This window comes from Gavialis gangeticus, unplaced genomic scaffold (genome assembly GCF_001723915.1).
Source record: "Gavialis gangeticus isolate Ggan-Ray unplaced genomic scaffold, GavGan_comp1, whole genome shotgun sequence".
In the NCBI taxonomy this organism is placed as follows: Eukaryota; Metazoa; Chordata; order Crocodylia; family Gavialidae; genus Gavialis; species Gavialis gangeticus.
Window position 1 is genome coordinate 105,232,951 of NW_017729033.1, and position 13,378 is coordinate 105,246,328.

A 13,378-nucleotide genomic window follows, 5' to 3' on the forward strand; every position below is an offset into this window, starting at 1 on the left:
ACCATCTGAAACTGGCTCTCTCCCCCATAACTCATGAGCTAGGAATGGCCTGCCTCCAAAGGGAATCTCCAACAGCCTCTGGATGATGCTTGTGAATAAGCTACTCGAGATCTGATTAGATATCTAGCTGGCAGTAACTCAGATGTGTGATCAAAAGCCTACCTCAGCCAGACTGTTTTGCTCTATGGGATTTCTATGATATTGTTCTATCTTGTACCCTATTTTCACCCTACCCCCTGTAATGAATAAAGTTCTCCTTTGTGACTGGTGTAGGAGACTTATTGAGGGGTGGGTCTAAATTATGCCTAAGAGACCCCTTAGGTCTGCAGACTAAGGGAGACTTTCCTTTTTGTGCCCTGACTTGGGGAAGTGCCCCAAGTGTCTGTACTGGGTCGAGTACGTGTAGGACTATTAGGCCTGTGTTTCCCCAAGGACACAGGGCCAAGAGTCCCCTCTCAGGGTAGTGGCAGCTTACGTTACCCCCAGACTAGCGAGTGTGCTCCAGGAAGGGGGTCACCTGGATGTGAGGCACCCCTAGGGAGGCACTCGGAGCCTGGAAGGTGGTCAGGCGCAGTGACGTGGGTGGCTCAACACAGGACCGCCCCCTACTGGCCCACCACAGGGACCTGGGACATGTGACTCCCGAGGAGAGGCTGAGGGAACTGGGCTTATTTAGGTTGGAGACTAGAAGACTGAGGGAGGCAGGGGTGATTTAATAACAGCCTTCACCTACCCGGAGGGTGGTTCCAGAGAGGATGGAGTTGGAATGTTCTCAGTGGTGACAGATGACAGAACAAGGAGCAATATTCGCAAGTTGTGCCAAGGGAAGTTTAGGTTAGATTTTATGAAAAGCTCTCTCACTAAGAGGGTAGTAAAGTACTGGAACAGTCTATGCAGAGAGATGGTACACTCTCCATCCTTGGAGGTTTTTAAAGCCTGGCTAGACAGAGCCTTGGCTGGGATGATCTAGTTGGGGAAGGTCCTGCTTGAAGCAGGGGGTTGGACTGCATGACCTCCTCAGCTCCCTTCCAACCCTAATTTTCTATGATTCTAAGTGTAGAATCACTTACAGGTGAATCCATTCCTGAGTGATATGGGTATCTGGCATTTGCTATATTTTCCTAAGTACCGTATGCCCCCAGATCAGATATGTATTTTGTTTTTGAAAGGCAGAAAGTCGAAAATAAAAATGTTCTAGAGTTGTGGCTGATTGTATGACAGTAAGTCCTCCTGGAAACATGGACTGATGAGGCTTGTGGAGTGGCAGGACAGCATCCAGGGTAGGCCCCAGACCTTTGCAAGGGCAGTAACAAGACTATTTCTCCCATATATATGGCAAATAGTTCTTTATATAACTTCCTGTAGATAATAAAATATTGTTTCCACACCACAAGCCTCATCAGGATATCACAGACTACATGCAACAGCTCACTTGCCCTGAGCCAGCTCAGTTGCTGCTTCAGGCACAAGCTGCAGTGCTCAGCCAATAGCTACTGCAGATTCTTTAGCAGCTCTGAAAGGGTTATCGATGGACTTCAATTCTTCTGTTTTTTGGACCAGAAAGAACTGACAGCCTCTCCATGCATGTATTCTTGCAAAGAAACATCAGCTTCCCCACTTAAGACATGCAGTTTGGGAGAGCTGATTTTGGGGCAAGTGTGTGTATGGTATGTGGGTAAATTATGGTTAACATTCTTGGAGTTCGGTCCAAAAGACTTTGCGTTTCTTCTCTTCTCCTTACTCTCCTAAAATAAAAATGACAAATCTAACAAACTTCAGTAATCAAAATGCCTATGTGTTGCTGTAAAGTGCAGCGCTTTATAAAGTCTTCCTTGTTTTATCAGTGTGATACAGTGCAACTTCAAGATGGTGCTTGGGGTGTTTAACCTTGACAGTTTTCTTGCAGCAGGATTAGTTAGGGTTGTGTTGTTTTCCATTTTTTGCTAGGTTGCTAAGGTGCTTTGACACCTTCCCAGTCATTTGTATTATCACTGTTGAAAAAAACTGTAAATGTAAATATTTGTTTTACAAACTTTGGTTCTGCCAAGCAAGCGTAAGTCACTAGACAGAAAGGAAATGGCAGATTTTAGGTACAATTTAAACTTACGGAAGCTTGAAAGATGTTAACATTTTCTTTGAAAGCTTTTACTAAATTATTTAGTATTTTAAAGAAAAGTTTATTGTATTTCCCCAGATAAAAGGAGTTAGTTTTGTCATGTTGCAATAGATGCTTCTAGAAAGTTTCCTCCTCTCCTTATCGTGTGGGGTGCAACTTGTATGAACAGGTAGTTCTTACATTTAAACTGAGGACCACCCCAACAAGAATCATAAATACATTGCCAATGGAATAAATTACTCCAGTATGTGGTCATCTGTCTCCATGATAGAATTTTCAAAATTAGCCCAGCAAACCCTATTGTCGATACAGTAATACATAAAGGTACCCTAAACTTGCAGAGTTTGAGTAATCATCAAGAAATTTGAATTCTACCCTGAAGTAATGGAAGGCACACAGCCTTGTGACAGTCTCCCTGATAATCACCCAATTCCAAGTAGGCCCTAGGTGCCCTCAAACTGTTTTCTTGGAAATTAGTTTAGTGACCTACTCTTTCCAACCTCCATGGATCATTTCCTTTCCTCCTTCTCATCTTCTCTACTAATTTGACCTGATTTTATAATGTAAGGTTTAGTTTGTCTTCACAAAGAGACTTGAAATGGTAACATTTAAGGACTCAGTATTTTAAAGTTTGTTTAAAAAAAAAGGAAGAAAAGAGGATGCACCAAAATGTGCAAAATGAAGTGCCAGGGGGAGGGGGCTCCCAGATCCATAGGCGTCACCTTACTTGGAAAACTGTCCCAGGAAGGATTTTGAAATAGTAGTGGTTGTCTAATGATTGAAATGAAACCAGTTCAGTAAATAAGTAATAGTTCTCCTGCAAGTAGTTTTCTATATACATATACACCTGTGTTCCACTGTAGGCACATATAAGCCATCTCCACTTGACCTCAGAGTTTTTGGCCAGCAGTACCCATCTGGGATGTGCCACCCCTCGCATTGTACACTGAGGGTAAAAAAGGGCCAGAATATACCTCAGCTTACCTAACCACCTCTCAATTCATGACTACTACTAGTTGAATACCAGTTGCAACAAACTCTAAACTCCTTGAACTTCAGTTAGGTCAGTAAAGTGAGTTTTCCCTGTTGCCTGTAATTCTTTGACCCTGGAGGACATCCTCTAAGTCAGCCAGATTCAAGCACTGTACATCATGTGAGTGGGTGATCCCAGTGGATATTGGGCACCCTAACCGACATATCTGGGAAACTCCACAGCAAGCAAATTCTGTCTCTGAAAGCTCTTTACTGCCCAAACCTGCAATCCCAGGGAGACACCCTCTTGGGAAAATTGATGAGACCAACTTTGGCTCCTGTAACAAATCGCCCTTCCCAGTGCTATCTTCCCAGTTAATCTACGCCTTACCGGTGGGGCACCCTTGGAGTCCTCTTTAAGGTTTGTGTCGCGCTCTCTACTCACCTGCCACATCTTGATGGAAATTTTTATGTTTATAGTCTTGTAAGTGGGAGACTACCTATTGTATTTCGTATGTTGGGGCCTTTTGCCTCCATGGGCCTTGACCCCATACTTTCTCTAGCTAGTCCTCCCCATCTAAACCCACCAAACAGGGTTTGACTCTGAGGCTGTAGTCTTTTCCGGTGTCTTGAAGCTTGTTGCCCCCTTTACTGCTTCAATCTGGAGCCGGCCCAGAGGCCCCGCCACCAGCCCCACAGCCAGGGAATCGCCAGTTCAAAGCCGGGGCACGGCCCCAAATTTGTACTATACCAGTCCAAAAAAAATTAAACAGAATTGCACCTCAGGTGCACCAGATCTCCCCGGCTTTTTAAGATTGCGCCTTCAGGTGGCGGGGTCAGTGCACCCCAAAAACCTTGAGCCCTTGCTGGCCCCAGGGTCTGCGTACCCCAAAAGCCACACCCTCACTGGCACCAGGGTTTGTGCCCCCAAAAGCTGCACCCTCACTGGCGCCAGGGTCCCCACTCTAGTGGGCCCCAAAAATGAGGCCTCCTCCTTCCCCTAACAGCCTTGCCCAAACCACCAGTGTTATTCAGTAAAAAAAAGGAGAAATATGTAGAGTCCTGTATGTGTACAATAACTGCCACCCAAAAAAGGTGATTAAAGAAGGCAGCATGCCAGCTTACATTTATGCAGGGTTCGTGCTTTGGCTCCCCACCGTCAGCTACAGTCTTTCTTCTGGGGTTGCTGCCATCCCTCCAGGGTCTTTCACAGTTTCCCTCCTCCAGCCTTTGGACCGCTTGCCAAGCCTCTCCATGGAGCTCTGGGACATACTCCTTCCCCTTTTGCTGCTGGTGCTATTGCCGCTCTGCCCAGGGATTTTATAGTCCTGGCCTGCCCCTTCCAGTCAGCTGACTAGCTGGCCAGGCTCAGCATTTAACCCCCTCCTTGCTGGCCCTCTGTGCCCAGAAAGTTCTGGCCCTAAAGGAGCTGACCAGGCTGGTGACAAGGCTAGGGTTTCCTGTTACAGCTCCCCAAGTTCTTCTTGATATACTTTCAGACGTCTGGTCTCCCTGTCACAAAAACAGTCAGCCCTACTGACGTGGAATCAAAAAAGTTCTCAAGTAAAGCTCTGGGAGGAGCTAGGAGGTGGGGTACAGCCCCCACAAGAAACTTCTTTAGGAAGAGATTTCCAACTCCAAGAAGAGTGACAAATGCTCTTCAGATTTCATGGAAGAGCTCAGAACCCCAGGATAATGCAAACTGATGGATATTCTTTGCTCAGTCTCAGCGTGGCCATACCCATAAACAAGGCAGTAGTAGATCCTGCTCAGTTGGCCTGGCAAGCTGTGCCCACAACAACTGTCACCTCAGTGCAGTGGATAAGAAATTAAAAATGCTTTGCAGAGGACAGGCGAGGTTCTTTGAGTGGTATCGTTTATTAGACCAATTGAGCAGCTGGAAAAAAAGCATTAGGAAAGCTTTTGGGCGCAGTCACCCTTCTTCAGCCATAGGGAGTCTTTGCTGGTCTGAGACTCCCTTCTTAAACAAACCTACAAACTTCACTTCATAAATCTACTGGATACAAAAAATTGGGACTCAATATAGACATTGGATTTATGACGTATTACAACCTGCCTGACATCTGATTCATCAGGTACCTGCCTGACCCTAACCTCTTATATTCTTCTTTTTCCCACACCTTTTCTTCCCTCATCACCTAGTTTTCTGCCTTTTGTCTTCCTGATTTCCAACCATTTCCTTTTTCTTTGAGAGCCTCTCTTTTATACCTTGTACTATTATCACTGTAGTGTTTCCCTTTGGCCTTTTTGCCCCTGCTTTCTTATCCCTCTCTTCCGTTTTGGTTTTTCTAATTTCTACCTTATTTATATTTTCACTGACATCTGCCACACTTTCTGCATCCCTTGTTCCTGTTTTCCTGATCTCCTACCAATTCCTTTTTCACTGACGGCTTCTTTCTACTTTGTATTCTATCACTGCTAGCATCCTTTGGCCTTTTTGCCCCTTGCCTGTTTTACCTTTTGTCTTTCTAATTTCTGCCTATTTACATTCTCACTGCCATCCTGTCATACTTTTAGCTTCTGTCATTCCTTGGACCTTCTCTCATTCTCTAAGACCAGCAGAGACTCCCTATGCCTGAAGAAGGGTGACTGCACCCGAAAGCTCACCTAAACCTTTTTTTCCAGCTACTCAGTTGGTCAAATAAAAGATGTCACTCAAAGAACCTTGCCTGCCTATGTCTTTAGGAGCTCAAAGGTATATTCTTCAGTGATCCTGCAGCTCAAGGTCACTAATTATCAAGCCCTCTTCCCACATGGATAAGCTTGCACTTGAGTCCTGACTCCTAGAAATGAAGGAACACTTGACCTCCAAGGTGCTTGCTGCTTTCATATCTGTTATATCACCTCACAGAAATTAAGAGGTGCATGCTAGGTTACAAATTGCTGTCAGAACAAGGTTTTGTCCTTTAGCCTGTCAGCAGTCTCGAGGGACTTCAACATGATGTCCTCATGATAATGACATCTGTCATAACCTAACCTGCCCAGTCAGTCTAACCAACCCAGTCTCATTCCTGTTGGCCAGTCTTGTCATGATAGCAAAGACTTGCCTCTCCCTACTGTGTTCCCATATCTAATTCACAAGATAAATCCAGAGATTTCAAATAGGAATCCAGAGTGTCAAAAAACTTCTGATCTGTTGCAGTTTTTCTGAGTGCTTTGCATCAAAAGAATTGTTCTATTATTTTTGTGTTGACAAAACATGGGTGAAAGCTCAGAGCTGGCATTTTCAAAGGGGTGCCTTGAGTCTAATAAGGTTGAAAACCACTGCTCTATCGAACTACAGTGTTAGTTGTTTCATTGCTGGTCTAAGGCACATGTGCATGACTTGCAAATCCAAAGTTTGTGTCCTGAATGAGAAGCACAGGTGCATATTCATACGTTATATATCAGGGCTGTCAACAAGGCCAGCAGATCCTCCCCATAGTCCATGTTGGGAAGAGTTGATACAGGCTGTTCCATGCTTATGTTGTACATCACTAAACATGATAGAGCATGTTTGTTTCCCTTCTGCATCAGATATTAAATCTGCTATTCCTTGATGCACCTATTTTGCCCTCAGAAGATCCACATGGATGGCCTAAGCAGATGCTCTTTTTCAAATCTCCAGTCCATCAAGGACTCCATCCTTCAAAGTGTCTTTTTAGACTGCCATTTCTCAGGCAGACCTGTTCACAACACAAACTATAGAAAAAGTGCTAGAAGTCCTATCTCAAAAGATATCTAAGCTTTCAGTCCCTCCCTCATGCCACCTTAACCTTGGGGACAAGGAACCTATCCTGAGGTTCCCAAGATTCTTAATGAAGTCTTACATAACGCAGCTGAGACAATTGGTTCTGGATGCTGTGCATCTTGCATCTAGGTATTCCATATCCTTGCCTTTTGCTCCCAGATAGTTTATCTCTGGACAGCATCTTTCACTTTACAGCTTAAATGTTGGGTCATTCTTGAGCTAGAGCAGTTTTGCTTCTCACTGGTTCATAACATTTTGGCCGGTTGCACAATTCAGACCATGTCAGTCTAATCGCTAAAAAATTTTCTACCCCAGACATCTGTCAAGTGGCCACCTGGGGCTTTGCACACTATCTTATGAATGTGGAAACAGTTTCTCAGTCCTTCATATGATAGGCTGTATGTTCAACAAAGTGGGCATTATCAGGATGTCCCCCTGAGGCTTAACTCTTATTTCCAAATAGTCAGGTTACATTATTTTGAAGTTGTTACCTGTGAAGTATGCGTATGGGTAGTATCTTGAAGGGGAATGAGAACTAGCTTACCCTTAATTGGAGTCCTTTTGAGATGTGTTATTTTTCATATGCACATCCTGCAGCCCATCGTCTTTCCTCTCCTCTTGCACACGTGGCAGTCTGAGGTGCAGTAGGCACACTCTACCACTTTTATATCCTGGGTGCAAAGCACAATAAGGGCACAGGAAGGCTGAACGAGAAGGGCACATGAAGGGCACAATGAAGGCTGAATGAGTACCACTAGGCATAAAGTCTCTGAACCCAAGTGTGTGGCATGCATGCAAACTTGCAGCATAAGGTGCAAATGACACTGACTCAAAGAGCTGTTTTGTAAGTAGCTGCTCCTTTCCTTTCAACCTCTAAAACTCACTCCACCTTTCAGTATTTTTAAACACAAGCTTACAAGATTATAGTCATGGTGGAAATAAGATATATTTAAATGAAACATTTGACTTGAGTATTTATAATGACTTTGTGTTTAGGTTATGTTTTCACTTCTGATATTTTCATGTGTGGTCTGATTGCTTAACAATGCTGAAAATATCAGGATGGAGACACAGTAATAAACACTGAAAATTCCCTGACTCATTATCCCATGGAGAAAAGCTGTGAGCCAGGATATGTTCATCTCTGCCATATGTGGTCCAATTCCCTACCTCCTCATAACATTATACCATGATTGTGGTCTGCTGTTTCTGGATAAATATATATAGCTTATTGGCTTTGTATTTTAGATTATTAAGTGTGCATTACTCAAACATTTAAATTCATTTGGTCCTCTAATCACCAAATTGTCATGTGCTAATAGCTGCCAATTTAAAGATTTTTTTAAGAAATAGTGCATTGCTCTTAACTCATTTACAACATAGAGAAATTCACTGAAAGGTTGCAAACTTTATGGAGAGAATTTGAGCTGCAGTCAGGTTATACTTGTACCAGAATGCAGGCTAGAGCATCAAAGAAGCTGCTTTCAGCAACCACCAACTGTAGACAGACTTTTCTTCTCCATTCCACATATGTCAAATCCAGGTATCCCAGTGAGGAGTAAATGAATATTAACCTATTTTATCCTGGGGCACCAATGGAGAGCAGACGCATCCTTGTTTTGTTTTCTATTTATTCTCATTTTTACAGTGATTATAAGATACAATAATGAGGTTAGAACAACATTAGTGAAAAAGTTCAAGGTGAAAAAGAAGCTCCTGATTGATTTCAGATAAAATTGCAGCACCCTACTCTTTGTTTTTTAAAAGTTCTACCCTGTTGTAAAATGCTTAGGTTATTGTCTTCTAGTTCTGGTTTAATATTTTTCTCCCAAATCATACAGAGTAAACATCACCAGAGGAATTGCATGAATAGCTGCTAACTTGTAGCATTGTTTTAAAAGTAAATGTGATACTGTTGGTAAATTTTAAAAAGCCATTGGTATTGAAAATATAATGTTGTCACTCCATTACCCTTGATCTGCTGCACTACAGCTGTTCAAGAAACCACACCCTCCAAAGCGAGTACGAAGCCGAATCAATGGAGAGACTGCTGGAATGTCTGTCCCACCTGGTTCCACAAGTGACAAGATCTTTTTCCATCATTTAGACAATTTGAGACCTTCTCTTGCCCCTGTGAAAGGTAAAATTCAGTACTGTAATACTTGCTTCTGATCTTTTGCCAGAGCATTCATACTTCTAGCTGGATAAAGTCCCCTTTTCTAATTTTTCTGATGTTCTGCATCTTACATTCCACTGGATCTACCAATTTAAGGCCCCAGTTGTAACCTGGCTTACACAAATAACATGTTTATGCCAGGTAATTTAGATGAATCTGCTGTACAATTATACAAGGAAAAAATCAGGGATAAGAATACACTAACATAAGTATTATCTGCCTGCAGCTTTTTCCTGGATTAGCAGTTGGCTGAAGGCTAACTGCTGCTATCTAGTGGCAAAGCATTGTAATAACACCTACTGCAAGCCATTATCCTAGAATAGCTGTTCATACGAGAGGCATCAAGTCTAGCTGACTTGCGCCTGTTGACACCAGAAAATTTTACCCCATTCACTAAGATGGGGTAAACTTTCTTGTAAACAGTGGGTGGGGAACTATCCTAAACTACGCTCTGTACCTCCAGCACTTTGTTTTAATTTCAACAAACTCTGAAACCAGTGAGGAAAGCAGATTCTAGAATTGAGATGGAACCACTGAGGGATGCCCTGCCACCAAACATCAGACTTAAAAATCTAGCTTTAGTGCTCCATATGACCTCAAAATATGTGTGTTGATAATTTCTTAGTATTTCCAAGAAATGCTTTCAGTACTGGCAAGAAATGGGACGGCCAGTAGCTTCTTCAGAGCTGTAAAGAATGATTTCTAGTTCGTGTATTTCAACTTTTGTGCTAACAGAAATATAGCAAAACTTACTTAGAATGGTTAAGAGCCCATTTCTTAAACTTAATTGGTGTCATACCGACAAGACTATATTCTAAATGGTTCATGAAGAAGTTGCAACACTTTTTGTCATGCTTCCCAGATGATGACTTTGGGCACTTTACAAACATTATGTTCCTGTGAAGTGGGTAAGGGACAAATACAGTGATTACTTCACTCATTGCTGAAATCCATTTCTGTAGTACAAAAAGAAAACAGTAGCTTCACAGAGCATAACAATGCAACACTGCTACCTAGGACAGGAAATAAAGAATATCTACCTCTGCAAATGTGTGAACACATTAGGAAGACAGAATGTAATTACCAAATTAGAAATATGGCATTTGGAATTATTTGGCTTGGATATTTGGAATGGAAAAAATGTTGCATGATACTTAACAGTCTTAGGCATTTATCATCTCACTTGTGTGTCTTGTTTATCTGAGATGGTACATCCAGTGATGCAAAGGTAAGGGTGCCCCTGAAGATTTGCCAGTCCCTTGGTGTTCCCAAGGAGATATCTAATTTAATTACCAATTGTGCTTAACTGTGAGGGCTGATAGGATTGCAGAACAAGGAGGCATCCTTGCAGTTGAAGTTGACATCTGTACAGTATAAGCAGTGTAGGATTTCAGTTTTTAAAAAAACTATGGAGTCCAGTATTACAGTATTAACGTTGTGATGAAACAGGTCTGTCCAACAAATCATACCATACAGTAACAAGTATATAATGGCTGTACTTTTGGGTGTTTGTAGTAACACAAAACCCTTATTTTTGTTGTTCAGAACTCAAGGAGTCTGTGGGACAGATAGTGTGCACAGATAAAGGTATTCTGGCGGTAGAACAGAACAAAGTTCTCATTCCACCTGCCTGGAATAAAACTTTTGCATGGGGCTATGCAGACCTCAGCTGTAGACTGGGAACCTATGAGTCGGACAAGGTTTGTGATCTAAAATTTGTTCTACTGTGATATGAAAGAAAATTTAGTTTGTATTCTTTACTAAAACAACTCTAAAAATTATATTGTGCATACAAGTGAAAGAACAAGCAAAAAATCTGCTTTTTGGGTTAATGTTTATATTGATGTCTTCAGAAGAGAAATGATGGGAGGGGAGAAATGAAGTTAAACAAATAATATTAAAAAGTTAATTTCCAAAATACAAATAAAAAATGTCAAGATTTCTATATTAAATTTCCATATTGAAGGCTAACCTACAGTATTTGGTCTGGCATCATCTTGTGGCAGATATTTGGAACTTCCACTATTAGGGGAAGCAAGCGATAAACATTCTTTTCTACATAAATAAGCAAAATAAATATGCGTGCACACACTAAGAGATAAGTACTGAAGATCTGCTTGGTATTTAACCTGTTTTTACTCAGACCAACTCCCACTTGCTTCAAGAAAAGTAATGCAAGAAGAAAGGTGCATTGAGAAAACAGTTTGGCAGGTCAATAGTGAAATGCAGTTGCTGTTCTTGATTGGCTAAATGCATCCATCGTCCTTATTAGTCCAACTTTCTTGCCCTGGCACCATTGTCAAATGCTTACTTTCTTTTGAGGCAAGGACTTTCCTTTACTGTATGTTAGTAAGTGTCTTGCATCATAAGGCTAGACCTGCTAACTAATAATTTATAGCTTAGGACTTGGCTCTAATGAGGGACCTAAGCCTGAAAGTATGGCTTAGGATCAAAGTTTCCCAGCATTTGGGCATGTCTGCCATTTTTTCACTCCTCTCTGTACTAAACAAAACAAATTTAAGCCTTTCTCTGTTCTTCAAGAAGTGTCTTCCAGTCTGGGAATCATAGAAGAGAGGAAAGGCAGGTGAGGAAGAGTATGACAGATGGAAAACATTTTTTTTAATTAAGCACCAATGCTTATTGAAAGCAAATATGTAATGTTCTCACTCAACTGTCTGATTAAGCACATGCTTTGGCATTGTTCACAACTTAATTGCTCAATAAATGTATCACGTGAATTAGTCTCAAATCCTAAGTAGTTATAAATAGTGCCTTTGTTTTTGTTCCTTAGCACTGAAGCCAGAAAATGTGTTTTTGACTGAAGTTTGTTTATGTTTCTCCTAGCCAACTTTCTAGATCGGTTATCTGTAGATACCAGACAGTTAAATAATGATGACTGTTACCTTTATTGACTAATGCCAGCACAAAACCCCCCGAGCAAAACACCAAACTTGCATTTATTACATCTTTCTTATCTAACTTAATGTTTTATTCTGTAGGCAGTGATTGTTTATGAATGCTTGTCAGAATGGGGGCAGATTCTGTGCTCAATCTGCCCCAACCCCAAACTAGTTATCACTGGAGGAACAAGCACCGTGGTATGTGTGTGGGAGATGGGCACCTCCAAAGAAAAAGCAAAAACGCTTGCTCTAAAACAGGTAAAAACTAAACAAAACATGTTTTGCTAAGAAAATGATATTCCAAAGTCAAAGGAGGTAGGGAGACATGGCTCTGTGGGCCCAAACCTACAGAGTGTGTGGACAACTAGTTGGTGCTTCAGAGCTAAAGCTGAGGCAAAATGTTACCTTTGACAGCATCTTAAAACCTCTCTGGTGCTGAAGTAGCCGCCTTCCTTAAAGAATCAGAAAGAGCAAAGAGCTCTTCAGAGGGGTGTGAATGAAAATCACTGTTAAGTGTTCCTGGGGGAAGAAAGCACACTTTCTGAAACACTGCATGCTGAGTACTCAAGATTCTTTTTCTCTTGGCATGGTTGCAAAATTCCCACTGAGTTGGGCATTCCCTGTCCCCTTTAAATTGTAACAACCTTTTCCTGACACATTTCACCTCTTCTCTTCAAAAGCAGACATTTTCTGCTTTACTGAAAAGAAGTGTTAGAAGACAAAACTGCCAGATTTGGCAGTGTGGCTTTGTGGAAGCAGGCTGCACTTGCTTAACAGTGTGTAATGCTGCTGCTTGAGTTGTTGCCTCAGCATGCTGCCTTTGGGGTAATGCACCCATGGTGGGTTTAGAACCAAGTCTCTCTCTGAGTTGAGTGGAGCGTACATTTCTGAAACACATCTGGAACATTATTGTTCTAAGTAAAGCGCCTTGTACAAGAGGAACAAGAACAATTTAACTGGGACTTAGGAGAACAAATATAGGAGTTACTTAATTTGCATTTTCAGAGTAGTGTACAACATGAATTCTCTAACACTTCATCTTGATCTTGCCTCGTACTTTTTTTGGTAAGCTGTATTCAGAAAAAGAGACTTTCTTCCAGTGTCTGCTGCTCCCAGCTGTGGCAGTCTCGCAGGAGCACCAGAGATGCTGCCGGGTATCTTGAGTTGTTTAATTAATAGTCAAATGCATTGAGAGTTATGCCACAGCATCTATTTCAGTTGTTTAGATAACAATAAGGTGTAAAAGTAACAATGCCAGCAAAGGAGAAAGCACTATTCTGGCACTTTAAGTTAGCCACTGTCCTTTCAGTGTCAGTTTATGGCACAAGTTCCTTTTTAGCTAATGTTCTCATCTAAAAATTGAATAGGGGCCTTCTCGTGTTCTTAACTGAACTTTTGCTATAAGAAACTAATTTAAAATAGCTACCAAAACACATGCTGCTACAGAAAAGAGGCAGGTGTTG

At 41.7% G+C, this 13,378-nt stretch overlaps 1 protein-coding gene across 1 annotated transcript in view; it reads left to right on the forward strand.

Moving 5' to 3' along the window:
• Window positions 1-13,378, forward strand: part of WDFY3 (WD repeat and FYVE domain containing 3) — a 258,223-nt gene that overhangs the window by 234,559 nt on the left and 10,286 nt on the right. Inside the window, exons 55-57 of the mRNA XM_019525884.1 lie at window positions 8,832-8,979; window positions 10,561-10,715; window positions 12,015-12,173. Of these exons, the coding sequence (XP_019381429.1) occupies window positions 8,832-8,979; window positions 10,561-10,715; window positions 12,015-12,173 (462 nt within the window). The remainder of the gene's footprint in view (window positions 1-8,831; window positions 8,980-10,560; window positions 10,716-12,014; window positions 12,174-13,378) is intronic.